The sequence below is a fragment of the Myxine glutinosa genome, chromosome 6 (assembly GCF_964187855.1).
Source record: "Myxine glutinosa chromosome 6, kmMyxGlut1.1, whole genome shotgun sequence".
NCBI lineage: Eukaryota > Metazoa > Chordata > Myxini > Myxiniformes > Myxinidae > Myxine > Myxine glutinosa.
Genome location: NC_136266.1, coordinates 115,163,459 through 115,179,425, shown reverse-complemented (window position 1 = coordinate 115,179,425; position 15,967 = coordinate 115,163,459). Strand labels below are relative to the sequence as shown.

Sequence of the window (15,967 nt, the reverse complement as noted above, 5' to 3'; positions counted from 1 at the left end):
GTAAGCGTGCCGGTCCTCCCCCCACCCCCCTCCCTCTTGCTCCCCCACGCGTATTCTCCGTAATATTTTTGAACTGAACGCTTCGGAGTTAAAGCTCGTTTGGCCTTCCGTACTACCCTAAGGTATTCACCAAGGGTAGTCACGCGACAATATAATAATTATAATGAGTTTTGATGTTATGTTCACCTTGCAGTGTGCTCTCATGCCCCATTATGAACACTTCCTCACCATCACCATACTCTGCTGTCACAAACAGCTCATAGGGAGAGTTTGGCAATAGATCTCGCAGTAAGAAGCTGGTCTCTGAGCTGTCCAGCTTCTTCACCTGTCCAGCCGAACCTCTGATTCCACCTTCGTTGACTGGTCCATATTGTAAGTGATAGGCCAGAACATCATCTCTGGGTCTATTCCACTCAACCAACATGGTATTTGCCGTGGGGTTACGAATCCTGACCTCAAAAGATATCTGAGGGGTCGTTTCTGAGCAAAGGGAGATAAAAAAGATAATAGTACGTAATCCAAACTTGATGCAATGCAGCAAACAAACATCCTTTACACTGTTTAAAAGTATATCACCTCTTTCTACTAATTTTCCATTTTACCTTCAGTGGAAATATCTAAAAGCACATTGCTGATCTGGAACTCGTTGTGCACTCAGAATCAGGGCAGGCCATGCACTCTCATTTTGAAAATCCACGTAGGCCTATCAAAAGTCTTGACGTGTGTGTCAAGTTATTTGCAGAGAGCAATCATGTGAACATGAACAACCTCGGCATCATTTAACAGATATGGAAAATTATCTACATTTCCCTTGTGCTTATTTCCTACAAAGGGAATGAAAGCAAATGGAAGCATAATAACAACAGAAGCAGAGGCATTAACACTCAATATCTCAGTGGCATGAATAAAAAATGAAATAAAAACCTTAAACCAGTATACTGTACTGTATTTCATTCCATTGTAGGACAAAGACCTTCCTCAGCTCATGTTGAGGGGTATTTGGGGAACTCGCCACACTTGCCAAGTGAAGGTTGGTGAGATCATCAACATGAGCAGTATGAATAAAACCAACACTAGTCAGTAGAAAACAAAACAAGTCTTTAAGCATTCAACAAATCAACCAGATGTGTGTTTGTATACCGTATATATATCTATATCTATATATATATCTATATATATATATATCTATCTATCTATCTATCTATATATCTATATATATATATATATCTATCTATCTATCTATCTATATATATATATATATATATATATATATATATATATATATATATATATATATATATATATATATATACAGACTTGGCATTTAATATGGAATATTTTTTTGTGGGGGTGAACTTACTTTTCAAGATGTCTTAGAGCCAAAAGTTCATTGGAATTATGTTGAAATTATTCTAGATTTTGCTAATGTGACCTTTAAAAGAAACAAAAACCACATTTGACATTTCAAAACAAATAAATTGATCCTTGAAAGTGATGTAAACTGATATCGAACTCAATTCATTGACAGTACTGTGTTAAACTTCTGTACGTTTTCCAGAAGTATCTCTTTATTTTGCACATTAGCCAAATTTTTTTTAACAAAAACAAAAGTTAAATTACGACTGGGATTACGGACAGTCAAATTACAGTTCAGTACTTCGTGTAACCCCCACAAGCATTCAGGAGAGCACGTACACGTTGAGGCATGCTGTTCACGAGATTTGCCAAGGTTTGGACAGGAATCGCTTGCCATGCAGTGACAATAGCCTGCTGCAATTCACGCACAAAGGTCGGCTGCTGGTCCAAGTGGTCGATTTGACGTGTTAATTCTGCCCACAAGTTTTCTATCAGATTCATATCCGGGGACATGGCAGGCCACTTCATATGCTCTACACCACGGTGAGCAAGAAAGTGTTGGATCATGCGAGCACGATGAGGCCGTGCATTGTCATCTTGGAAGACAAAGTTTCCTCGAAAGGCTGCACGAGCAAATGGAAGCAATGTTTCTTCCAGAATGGCCCTGTACTTGAACTGGTTCAGGTTTCCATTCAGAACAACCAGGTCAGTTTTGCCCCCTGCATGAAAAGTAGCCCAAACGGTCACCCCACCACCTCCAGCTTGGACTCTTGGCACTATACAATCTTTGTTGTAGGCTTCATGCACTTGTCTGCGCACTCGGACGCAGCCACCTTGACGATAGACCAGAAATCTAGACTCGTCACTGAAGATCACGTGATTCCAGTGTCCTGTCTGCCATTGACGGTGCTCTCTGGCCCACTGCAATCGGCGCTGGTGGTGTTGTCTGGTCAGGCGTGGCTTTCTCAGGGGACGCCTGGCACGATAGCATGCTTGAACCAGTCGTTGGTTGAATAGCCTTCTGGATACAGGCACATTTGTCAGTTGCTGCCACTCAGCCCTAAGCCGATTAGCTGACTTGGTACGGCCATGGCGGACTAACCGGTGCAGCTGGCGATCATCCCTCCTTGTGGTTCTGCGGGGACATCCTGGCCTCGGTATTGGAGTAGGGACACCCCTCTGAGCATTTCGTTTCAGGATCTTTGACACCTGACCTTGAGTGATGCCATACTGCCGAGCAATAGCACGCTGTTTCATGCCGTAATTTCGTAAAGCCACCACTCCATGACAAACAGCATTGTCCAGTTGAAGGACCATCTCCAGAGGAAACGGCAATAACTTTTGGAGACGTGCAGCAGTTGTTTTCCACTAATACAGAATGCAACAACCCTTGTATACCCGACTGTGAAGCCAATCGTCAAATGTACCTGTCCTTACATTTTGTCACGCCACCTGTGATATAATCCTGTTGTTGACTTCTTGCTGCGACAGACAATCAGTGACATGGTTCTTTTAACAAATAAATCACCAAAGTGTAAAAGAAACTCACCAGATTGATATACTGAGTTAAGAAAGTAAACCCAAGTCAAGAAAAAAAAATATTCCATATTAAATGCCAAGTATATATATATGTATATATATATATATATATATATATATATATATATATATATATATATATATATATATGCAGGGTGAGTCAAAAGTAGCGCCCGATTTCTGTTTATATATTTTCAGTAACTTTCCAGACTCTCAGCAATAACCTGCAAAACAAAAACAAAAATAAATAAATTAAGAAAATTAATAATCTGCAAGACAATTATTAACAACATGACATCCCAGAAAGAATCTGACAGCCGAAAAAACAGAAATCAGGCGCAGGCGCTACTTTTGATTCACCCTGAAATTGGGCGCTACTTTTGACTCACCCTGTATGTATGTGTGTGTGTATATATATATATATATAATAATATATATATATATATATATATATATATATATTGTTACGTTTGTAGGGGGTACACAATGATTACCTTAGAACCAGGTAGAAAGTATAGATTAGTGTGGTCCGATTGTCGTGAAGAAGAAGAACCACCCGATGTAATAAGTAGGGAATTTGTATTAGACCAGGCTGTCGGGTTAAGCTTGAACCTGCGTCCCCATCAGAGGAGTGGGGCTTGTTAATTAGCTCAGGGATTATGGGTAAATTTATTCCCTGTTTGTAAATACCTCTGTAAACTATACCTTTGTCCTTATGATAACGCACTAGACACAAACAAACAGACAGACAAATGAAAAATCACTTATAGAGCGAAGCTTGGCAAAACAGAACAAAGTAGAATGGCACTCAGTAGCATCCTTTTGACTTCAAAATTAATTTGTTTAAGAATTCAGTGATCTGATATGCAAATCATCTTCAAAGTGTAAGTTAATCGGATGAAAATTGACAATTTTAGAAATTTGGCCTATGTTGACCTTTTGGCCTATGTTGTCCTCCAAAATAGTTGTTGGTTGAATTCAGTTACCTGATTCGTAAATGCCATTCAATTTTCAGGTTAATCTGATGAAAATTGAGGATTTTAGAAATTTGAAATGGTTGTTGACCTTTTGGCCTATGTTGATCTCAAAAATAGTTGGTGGTTGAATTCAGTTCGCTGATATGAAAATCCCATTAAAATTCAAAGTCAATCGGATGGAAATTGAGGATATTAGAAATTGGAAATAAGTGGTTGACCTTTGGCCTATGGTGACCTTTTGGCCAATGCTGATCTCAAAAATAGTTAGTGGTTGAATTCAGTGAGCCGATATGTAAATCCTTTTCAAATTTCAAGTCAATCGGATGAAAATTGAGGATTTTAGAAATTTCAAAAAAGTGGATGACCTTTGGCCTATGTTGACCTTTTGGCCTAAGCTGATCTCAAAAATAGTTGGTGGTTCAATTCAGTTCGCCGATCTGTAAATACTATTCACATTTCAAGTCAATCGGATGAAAATTGAGGATTTTAGAAATTTCAAAAAGGTGGTTGGCCTTTGGCCTATGTTGACGTTATGACTTAGGTTGATCTCAAAAATAGTCGGTGGTTGCATTCAGTTAACTGATATGTAAATCCCATTCAGATTTCAAGTGAATCGGATGAAAATTGAGGATTTTAGAAATTTGAAATTATCATTGACCTTTGGCCTATGTTGACCATTTAGCACAAGCTGATCTCAAAAATAGTTGGTGGTTGAATCGAGTTAGCTGATATGTAACTCCCATTCAAATTTCAAGTGAATCGGATGAAAATTAAGGATTTTAGAAATTTGAAAAAAGTAGTTGACCTTTGGCCTATGTTGACCTTTTGGCCTATGCTGATCTCAAAAATTGTTGGTGGTTGAATTCAGTTAGCCGATATGAAAATCACATTCAAATTCCAAGTCAATCGGAGGAAAATTGAGGATTTTAGAAATTCAAAAAAAGTGGTTGACCTTTGGCCTATGTTGACCTTTTGGCCTATGCTGATCTCAAAATAGTTGATGGTTGAATTCAGTTAGCTGATATGTAAATCCTATTCAACTTTCAAGTCAATCGGATGAAAATTGAGGATTTTAGAAATTTGAAATTGTCGTTGACCTTTGGCCTATGTTGACCATTTAGCACATGCTGATCTCAAAAATAGTTGGTGGTTGAATCGAGTTAGCTGATCTGTAAATCCCATTCAAATTTCAAGTGAATCGGATGAAAATTAAGGATTTTAGAAATTTGAAAAAAGTAGTTGACCTTTGGCCTATGTTGACCTTTTGGCCTATGCTGATCTCAAAATAGTTGATGGTTGAATTCAGTTAGCTGATATGTAAATCCTATTCAACTTTCAAGTCAATCGGATGAAAATTGAGGATTTTAGAAATTCAAAAAAAGTGGTTGACCTTTGGCCTATGTTGACCTTTTGGCCTAAGCTGAGCTCAAAAATAGTTGGTGGTTGAATTCAGTTCGCCGATATGTAAATACTATTCACATTTAAAGTCAATCGGATGAAAATTGAGGATTTTAGAAGTTTCAAAAAAGTGGTTGACCTTTGGCCTTTGTTGACCTTTTGGCCTATGCTGATCTCAAACATAGTTGGTGGTTGAATTCAGTTCGCCGATATGTAAATACTATTCACATTTCAAGTCAATTGGATGAAAATTGAGGATTTTAGAAATTTCAAAAAAGTGGTTGACCTTTGGCCTATGTTGACGTTATGACTTATGTTGATCTAAAAAATAGTTGGTGGTTGAAATCAGTTGGCTGATATGTAAATCCCATTCAAATTTCAAGTGAATCGGATGAAAATTGAGGATTTTCGGAATTTGAAATTGTTGTTGACCTTTGACCTATGTTGACCTTTTGGTCTATGCTGATCCCAAAAATTGTTGGTGGTTGAATTCAGTAAGCCGATATGAAAATCACATTCAAATTCTAAGTCAATTGGAGGAAAATTGAGGATTTTGGAAATGCATAAAAGTGGTTGAACTTTGGCCTATGTTGACCTTTTGGCCTATGCTGATCTCAAAAATAGTTGGTGGTTGAATTCAGTAAGCTGATATGTAAATCCTATTCAACTTTCAAGTCAATCCGATGAAAATTGAGGATTTTAGAAATTTCAAAAAAGTGGTTGACCTTTGGCCTATGTTGACCTTTTGGCCGACGCTGATCTCAAAAATAGTTGGTGGTTGAATTCAGTTCGGCGATATGCAAATACTATTCAAATTTAAAGTCAATCGGATGAAAATTGAGGATTTTAGAAATTTCAAAAAAGTGGTTGACCTTTGGCCTATGTTGACGTTATGACTTATGTTGATCTCAAAAATAGTCGTTGGTTGAATTCAGTTCGCTGATATGTAAATCCCATTCAAATGTCAAGTGAATCGGATGAAAATTGAGGATATTAGAAATTTGAAATTGTTGTTGACCTTTGGCCTACGTTGACCATTTGGCATATGCTGATCTCAAAAATAGTTGGTGGTTGAATCGAGTTAGCTGATATGTAAATCCCATTCAAATTTCTAGTGAATCGGATGAAAATTAAGGATTTTAGAAATTTGAAAAAAGTGGTTGACCTTTGGCCTATGTTGACCTTTTGGCCTATGCTGATCTTAAAAATTGTTGGTGGTTGAATTCAGTTAGCCGATATGAAAATCACATTCAAATTCCAAGTCAATCGGAGGAAAATTGAGTATTTTAGAAACTTGAAATTGTTGTTGAACTTTGGCCTATGTTGAACTTTTGGCCTATGCTGATCTCAAAATAGTTGGTGGTTGAATTCAGTTAGCTGATGTGAAAATCTTCTCCAAATTTCAAGTCCATTGGATGAAAATTGAGGATTTTAGAAATTCAAAAAAAGGGGGTTGACCTTTGGCCTATGTTGACCTTTTGGCCGATGCTGATCTCAAAAATAGTTGGTGGTTGAATTCAGTAGGCTGATATGTAAATCTTATTCAACTTTCAATTCAATCCGATGAAAATTGAGGATTTTAGAAATTCAAAAAAAGTGGTTGACCTTTGGCCTATGTTGACCTTTTGGCCTAAGCTGAGCTCAAAAATAGTTGGTGGTTGAATGCAGTTAGCCGATATGTAAATCATATTCAAATTTGAGGATTTTAGAAATTTGAAAAAGAGTATTGTTACGGTCCGCGGATAAGGATGTTGTTTGCCGAGCGGAGGCACCGCGGCCGAACAGTTTTCCCCGACTAAACCCGATTCCCGAACGTTGGCCGGATCGCGCCACAGATATTCAATTTGGAAACCTCTAAAGCGACCGAATGTAAAGAGGAAGAAGAAGACGTACAGAAGAGTAACGGGATTTATTATTTACACACACAAGCAAAAGGAGCAGTCAAAGTTATATACAGGGAACATGGAAAAAGCAGGTGACACAGTGAAAATACTAGCTTATACAAACTTAATTAAACACCCAGGACAGAACAAACAGAACAAACTCACGTACACAAGAAGGATGGAATGGCAGGAATGAATGCTGGAAGGAGGAATGGGAAGGTTCAGCTGGGGCAGATGGTTCGGGCTTGATCCCGCACGGGACGTCGGCTGGACCTCGACGGCCACCGATGCCACCGCTATCTGGTTCCCGCGGAGTAACGGGTTGAAGTTGCCTGGTGGAGTCAACGCTGCTTGTGGAGCCAAAGCTGCTTCTCTGGCTCACCTCAGGGCGCGTCTGCCGTCTCTGGCGCAACTGCTTGTAATTGACCTTGAACCTTCTCTCTCTTCAAAGCTCATCTGGATCTTCTTTCGCAGTACCTTGCGCGCGCGCTTTTATAACGCCTCTGGCGATCAAGCCGCCGGCCTTCAGGACACGCCAATTGGTGTGCTCACCTCGGCCCTGGTTGGTCGCGCGACCCTCTTGCTCCGCCCTTGATGATGACGGGCGGGCACGACTTTCTTCCCCGACCCGAGCACATGTTCAGTGGTGGTTTTGGAGGGGATGTAATATTGGCAATCGAGGCTTGGTCATGACAAAAGGGGAAATGGAGGTTTTTGGGAATGGGAATGAAGAATGAAGGGACTCTATCTTATTTCACTTGGTGCAATGGAGTGTCATTTTAATGGAAGACAAAGCCTTAACCTAATACACAGAATAAGGAAATAAACTACTGAACAGGGATATTATAGTGTCCTTCAATGTATGCTTTATGGAATTAACTACCGGAACGCCCTTTGACCTTTATACACACTGGAGCAAGGAGGGCTCAGACTAAAACAATAATTCACAACCATTTACTATACAATACAACACAATCAAAAAAAACTCAATCCTCATATCCGCAACACTGCACCCTCCTCCTCTTAGGCACGTTCCGGGCCTATAACTTTAATTTAGTGTGACACGTAGGTGTAGTTCCCGCTACATTTAACCTGACCCTGAGTGCGACAGTTTTAAAACATAAATAAATATGTCCCCTGCTCCATTGCACCCTACCTAAAAGACTCACGCCCACAGCTAACCGAATTGCGGAATGGTCTTCAAACTATACACTGACGGTGGGGAGCATTATTTACACTGACGTTACTTTATTTACAAAACGCAACCCAGGACCTGTGATTGTTCTTTCTGGGGGGAGACAGTCTGCTCTGCATCGACACACCATGAAAGCACCCAAAACGCACCAACACACCCTCAAGCACCAATCGGTGCACAGTCATCATTGTCCATCAAAATAAAACCAACAACCCCTAACCCTGCAGGTGGTCTCTTGCTCTTCGGCTCCCTCTGCTGGCTATTACTGTCTTCCTGGTGTTGTCATCTTCCTTTGCTGGCGGCCTATTTGCAATAAAAAATGCACCCAATGTGTCCATGTCTATTTATTTTATTTATGGCCCACAGGGCCGACTAGTGTGGTTCACCTGTGGGGCATCGGTGCCCTGTGGCCAATGTCCGCCAGCAAGATTTCGGGCCTTCATGGCCGGTTCCAGCAGAGGGGCCATGCCCCAACCCATGGGGTCCATCAGTGGTGCTCGGCCACAGACATGTGGTCCATAATGTGGTGCATCGATGCAGACAGCTGGTTCTGGGAGTTCCGGGCGCACAATGGCGGACTCACGCACGCTCCCCTCGGTGCCCAGTGGCGCACAGGTCCTCATGTGGGAGACAAAAGGGGGGACAGACAGCTGAGCGAGGGGTAAGGTCACAAGGGTACACATCAATCAAGGCAATGCAAGGCAAAGTGAGTACGGAGAGCGAAGTGAGAAAGCTCGTCCCTACCGTACGTCACCCCCCCCTGTCACCTACACTACCCTTGCCCTTACCCCATATGTACAAAATCTACACATTTACAAATTCGTCGCTAATGTCACGTCTTCCCCATATTTCCCCTATACCAAATTCGTCTCCACAATCCCTCTATCCAAAATTTGCCATCACCCAATTCGTCATCAATCCTCATAAGGAGGAAGAGATGGAAATGTAGTGAAATCGTATCCGTACTGAACCCGGGTGGGGATGCTCGCTGCTCGCTGTCATTGTTGTCCCCACTAGGGGCGTGACTATAAGACCCATTGCTGTGTCAGTGCTCCGAGACTTCTCCCTTGTGACATGTTACATCGGTAGCCTCGTTAATGGTACGCCTTTATAGAATATCTAGCTTGCTTGCATTGACTGATATGAATGGCTTTATGAGATGTCGCATCGTATGCTTATTGTGTATTTCTACTTACAGGAATGATGTGATGATCTAAATGCAATTAAACCAAACCGTTGGACTAAAAGTTGTGCGGACCTGAATGGTTTTCCACAACACTTAATTGCATTTATGATCTGCTGACATGGCTGGCAACAAGACGTTGACGGTGTCCATTTTCAGCGCCGACCCACAAGCCACGGACGGAGGCTTGCAACTCAAGCACTGGCTCAAGCAACTGGAGCATCTCTTTAATGAGCCTGATACCGCTCCGACGCCTGCCGCGAAGCTGGCAATATTACACTCAAAAATCGACTACCGGGTCTACCACTCGGTCGCTCAATGCACGACGTATGATCTTACCGTCGCGGAGCTCAAGCGGCTTTATATAAAAGAAAAAAGCCCTGTGTATGCGCGTTATTTGCTGCAGACGCGACGGCAGCAACCCAACGAGCCTATGGATCATTACGCCCAGGAGCTCCGGCAGCTCATGCTGGACAGCGCCCAGCCACGGACTCCCGAGCAGGCTAAAGATGATCGACTTTTAGATGCCTTCATAGCAGGGGTCTCCTCTCAGGAACTACGTCTCAAACTCTTGGAGAAGACCGACCTGACCTTCGCTACGGCGGTTGAGCAAGCGACGGTGTATACTGAAGCGCGGATGCAATCGAACGCCTATGATCGCACGCGCCTTTTGGCGGGCACCTCACTACACGCCCGGCCGGAGAGGACCGCTGACGAGGACGTGGATCCGCCTGCTGAACTCCGGGATGCTCCGGAGGATGACCCTACCCTGACAGCTGCCGTTACGACCAGCAGACCCAAGGCCTTGCGCGGGGCCGCATGTTTTTTTTGTGGAGGGCCTCGTCATGCCCGAGTCGTGTGTCCGGCACGTGACGCTATTTGCCATTTGTGCTCGCTAAAGGGACATTACGCGAAAGTGTGCAAGAAATCGGCACGCGGCTCGCGGCCCTTCGACGCGCGCAGCCGCGGTCGCGCAGGCGCGGCAACCTTGAACGGGCTTGTAGCAGAACCCACGAGCCCTGCGCCTTACCCGTCTTCGATGGGGAGGGCCTCTCGCTGCGGCCCGCTGGGCGCTCAGACAACCTTGACTGGCGCCACCGGAAAGCCACCACCGTCTCATTCTCCATCGGGGACAAAGGCCGCGTCCTTGGCCAAACCTCGAGCCACGCAAGGGAAGAAACAGCTTTCGAATACTACGGAAGCCCTTTGTCAAAGCGACCAAACGAAAAAGGCGATTTCGAATACTACTACGGAAGCCTTATGTCAAAGCGACCAAACGAAAAAGGCGATTTCGAATACTACGGAAGCCTTTTGTCAAAGCGACCAAACGAAAAAGGCGATTTCGGCTACAACGGAAGCCTTTATCTGCCAGGAGTGTCAAAAGGCGATGTCAAATACTACTGAGGCCTTTTCTCATCGGATTTTGAATCGCGAAACACCGGAATGCTGGGGAAAGCCCTCTGATGACGATAATGGATTCCCCATGGTCAACGCAGACTCCGGCCACGATCGCAAAACTGCTGCTGGTGTAGGATCCACCCGCGAGGCTGGTCCGACCCATTCGGGGGGCTCAGTCCCGCTCCCAGCTGCCTCGTCTGGCCTGGCTCAAGCCCTTATTCCCCTTATGGTTGAGGGCCATTGTGTTCAGGCCTTGGTGGACACCGGATCTACGGATAGTTTTATCGACCAGCGACTTGTGCTCAGGCATGGATGGCGGATCGGGCGGTCTACACGACGGATCTTCATGGCATCCCAGGGACTCCGGCTTAGCACAAAAGGGGAATGCCGATTGAAACTAGTGCTAAAGGGACGGGTTTTCCCTGATGTACACCTTATGGTTTTACCCGCATTATGTGCTGATATTCTGCTAGGACACGATTTTCTTAAGCTGCATGGACGTCTGGTAATGGAGTTCGGTGGGCCTGACACTCTTGTTGTGGGGGCGGACGACGCGCTAACGGTGTGCGCCCTAGCGCAAATGGACGTCCGTCCGCTTTCGCTGTTCCCCAATCTAACCTCCGACTGTACCCCTGTCGCGGTAAAATCGAGACGCTACTCCCGCGCGGACATGCAATTCATTGCGGACGAAACGACTCAGCTCTTGAAAGACGGCATCATAGAACCTAGTAGGTCACCGTGGCGTGCCCAGGTCTTAGTGGTGCGCAGTGAGGCCCATCGCAAACGCATGGTAATCGACTATTCCCAAACGATTAACCGCTTTACACAGCTGGATGCCTACCCCCTTCCGGGGATGGACGCGCTAGTGCAACAGGTGTCCCAGTATTCGGTCTATAGTACTCTCGATCTCCGTAGTGCGTACCACCAGATCCCTATCTCTAGGGCGGATCGTATCTATACCGCTTTCGAGTCGGGGCAGCGGTTGTACCAATTTACACGATTGCCCTTTGGGGTGACGAACGGGGTCGCTTGTTTTCAGAGGGCCATGGATGACCTCGTTGCGCGGGAGCACTTAACCGATGTTTTCGTCTACCTCGATAACCTTACGGTTTGTGGATATGACCAAGGGCACCATGACGCTAATCTGAAGCGCTTCCTTGAAGTCGCGCAACGGTATCACTTAACTATGAACGAGGATAAGTGCCGATACTCCCTACGCACAATAGATCTTCTGGGGTACACCGTGACCCATGGCTCTGTCTCTCCGGATAAGGAACGTCTGCGACCTTTGCTCGACATGGCCCCTCCCTGCGATCGGGCTTCCTTGAAACGCGCCCTTGGGCTGTTCGCCCATTACTCCAAATGGGTGCAAAATTTCTCCGCGAAACTTCGCCCCCTTGTGGCCTGCGACACCTTTCCCCTGAGTTCGGCCGCATTGACGGCCTTTGAAGGACTTAAGACCGACATCGCCCGAGCCGCCATAGCAACCATTGACGAGAGCGGCTCGTTCGTCCTCGAAAGTGACGCCTCGGATCAGGCCATCGCGGCGACCCTCTCCCAAGGGGGACGTCCCGTGGCTTTCTTTTCACGGACTCTTACCTCCGCTGAGCGGCGGCACTCGTCCGTTGAAAAGGAAGCGTATGCGATCGTCGAGTCTATTCGGCGATGGCGCCCGTACCTACTCGGGCGGAGCTTCCAAATCATCACGGACCAGCAAAGCGTTGCGTTCATGTACGACACCTTACACGCCCAGCGCATTAAGAACGAGAAAATCACTCGCTGGCGTATCGAACTCGCCGACTTCTGTTACACCATCAAATATCGCCCAGGGAAGGATAACCAGGCCGCCGATGCCTTATCGCGCCCCACTACATGTGCTGGTATCACCTCGTTGGAGGGCCTACGGGTGCTGCATGCTACTGCGGGCCATCCCGGCGTAACGCGTTTCGCTCATTTCGTGCGGAGTGGGAATCTCCCTTACTCGATTGACGATATCCGCCGTATCTGTCGCGACTGCGCTATCTGCGCGGAAATCAAACCGCGTTTCTATAACCCCCCTATGGGGACTCTGGTGAAGGCTACACGCCCGTGGGAACGCTTGGCGATGGATTTCAAGGGCCCTTTGCCGGTGTCGAGCGGCTCTCGCTATCTGCTCACTATCGTTGATGAGTACTCACGATTCCCCTTTGCTTATATGTGCGCGGACATGACTGCTGCCACGGTGATGCGTTGCTTACAGAACTTGTTCTCAATGTTCGGTTACCCGGCCTATGTCCATACCGACCGGGGTGCAGTCTTCTTGTCTCAGGAGGTGCGCGGCTATCTGCTCCAAAACAACGTTGCGTCTAGTTACACCACGCCGTATAGACCCCAGGCTAATGGGCAGATCGAACGCTTCAACGGGATTATCTGGAGGGCCGTCATGCTCCATCTCCGGACCCACGGCCGGGGCCTCGATAAATGGGCTTGGTCGTTACCTGCGGCGTTGAACTCAATCCGGGCACTCCTGAGTACGGCAACTAACCAAACTCCCCACGAGCGTCTTTTCCACCACCCCAGGAGCTCGGGGTGTATACGGTCTTTGCCCAGTTGGCTCGCTGGGCCCGGGCCGGCCTACCTTAAACGGGCAGTTCGCGCGAGCAAGTACGACCCCCTTGTGGACAAAGTGCAGATTCTCCAGGCTAATCCTGAGCATGCTCGTGTGATGACGTCTGATGGTCGTGAGACTACTGTCTCCGTTCGTCATCTTGCCCCTTGCGGGGTCGACGACCTTAGTAGGGAATCGGACGGACCAGTCGAACCCGTCTATGAGACTATGACCTCTCCCGACGCTCCCATCGCCGACAGTCCACCGACCCTCCCCCCGTCGAGACTGCCCGGGTCCGACGACTTGGCGTTACCCCCTTCATCACCCGACCCTGTTGACGCCTCTGACACCGGGGATACAGGGTTACGAGACGCCGTACCCGGGGAATTTCGAACGCGTGCTGGCAGAGAAATTCGCCGCCCGGCCCGCTACGGTTGGGCCGACTAATACTCCGCGCCCATGCTGACGCTCACTCGCTTTTAGCCACGCGGCCGTATAATTCTGACGGGGGGGTGAATGTAGTGAAATCGTATCCGTACTGAACCCGGGTGGGGATGCTCGCTGCTCGCTGTCATTGTTGTCCCCACTAGGGGCGTGACTATAAGACCCATTGCTGTGTCAGTGCTCCGAGACTTCTCCCTTGTGACATGTTACATCGGTAGCCTCGTTAATGGTACGCCTTTATAGAATATCTAGCTTGCTTGCATTGACTGATATGAATGGCTTTATGAGATGTCGCATCGTATGCTTATTGTGTATTTCTACTTACAGGAATGATGTGATGATCTAAATGCAATTAAACCAAACCGTTGGACTAAAAGTTGTGCGGACCTGAATGGTTTTCCACAACAGGAACATCAAGCACAATGTCACACCCACGTCATGATGCGTCTCACCTTCCAAAACATTTGCACATAAAAATAACAAAACATGGCATGGTGTGGAGTTACGTCACCTCAGGTGAGTGGATGTAGATGGTGCGAGGAGACTTCAATCCTAACTACTTTCTAAATGACTTTAACACACTTTACACTACCCGGGGTCTTTCCCTGCCAATCCATTGGCCAACTTACACTATGGGTTCTAAAAACCAATTCCCATTGACCAAACTGTGGTGCTTCATCAATTTGGGGTCTCACTCCCCCGATTCATCTCCCGGTGCCCTTGCACAATTTCTGGGCTGAGACGTGTAGCTCTCCCAGCAGGTCTACCCACCTGCACACCTCCACCACTGTAGTTGCCACCCGAGCTTACCTAGCTCCTCACCCTAACCTAACTAACTGGGGAAGGCCCCTCCTGGCTCTGTCACCCCTCGGTGCCCTCTGGCACTGGGCTACCCGGGTCCGTCCTCCGGATCCTCGGGCCCCATCCACAACAACTCTACCGGCTCCCAGAGCCCACCTGCGGCCTCACCTGGCCGACATCCTCACAGTGGTGGAGTGCCCAAACCAACTACACACACTAACAGGCTACACGCCCAACCATTTCCACAACACTAATGCACCCATCCAAATACCATTCTTTTACCCGCACCACAGATGCCAATATCCAACCACAATTTACCTATACCCTCTACCTAACACTTACACTACCCGCCCCGGGTATTCGTGATGGGGGTCCATTCTTCCCCCATTCACACCTTCGCACCATCCACTCCACTCCATAGTTTCCACCATACTCACTCCACGACCATCCATTCCAATACTCCATATACTCCAGACCATTTATTCCATACACCTGTTCTCCATTCACCTGTCGTTGCACACCTGTGCAATCTCACCTGGTGCCACCTGCACCCTCCTTCCTTCCTGGACCATTTGGTCAGCACAATACACAATCACCTTCTCTCACTCATACACTGCTCCATACACCTGTTCAGTTGCACACCTGTGCAATCACACCTGTTCCTCACACACTTTTCACAATACACTTCTGAATACACCTCCAACACTCACACGGCATCATCTAAACTACCTGTTGCCCTGCTAACTTAGTGCTCCCCGTCTTCCCTTTAAACTAAGCACATACCACGTCATTATCATCCACCCTAATCTACCTGCGTCCCCACTACAGGTATCAGTCACTACCTAACCTTAACGTTACCTAAGGTCATCTTCTAGGTCCCTATCATTATATCCTAACCCTCCCGGGCTAGTTTTCACTGCCAAACCCCATAAATCTAGTGCTCCTTTGCCCCCGCTGTGAGAGATGGCAGAGTTGCCATCCCACCACATCGGGCATCTTCTACTATCAATTTTGCTCACCAGATTCCAACCAATCAAAAATTTCCAATTACTGCCAATTCTATTCACTTTTCTAAATTTCGGATCAAAAACACTATCAGTATTATCATCATCACAGTCCGCTATATCCTAGCCTCGGTGCGTCATCACATCATTAAACTCGGCTTCGTAAAGCCGAGAAATGAATTCGGGTGGTTTGGTCGCCTGC

General features: G+C 46.1%; 1 protein-coding gene across 5 annotated transcripts in view; it reads right to left on the bottom strand.

Moving 5' to 3' along the window:
• The window catches only part of LOC137430211 (collagen alpha-1(XIV) chain), a 371,222-nt gene that overhangs the window by 220,258 nt on the left and 134,997 nt on the right, over positions 1–15,967 (bottom strand). For all 5 annotated transcript variants that reach the window (XM_078780417.1, XM_078780420.1, XM_078780419.1 and 2 more), the window contains one exon: positions 187–480. In XM_078780417.1, the coding sequence (XP_078636543.1) occupies positions 187–480 (294 nt within the window). The remainder of the gene's footprint in view (positions 1–186; positions 481–15,967) is intronic.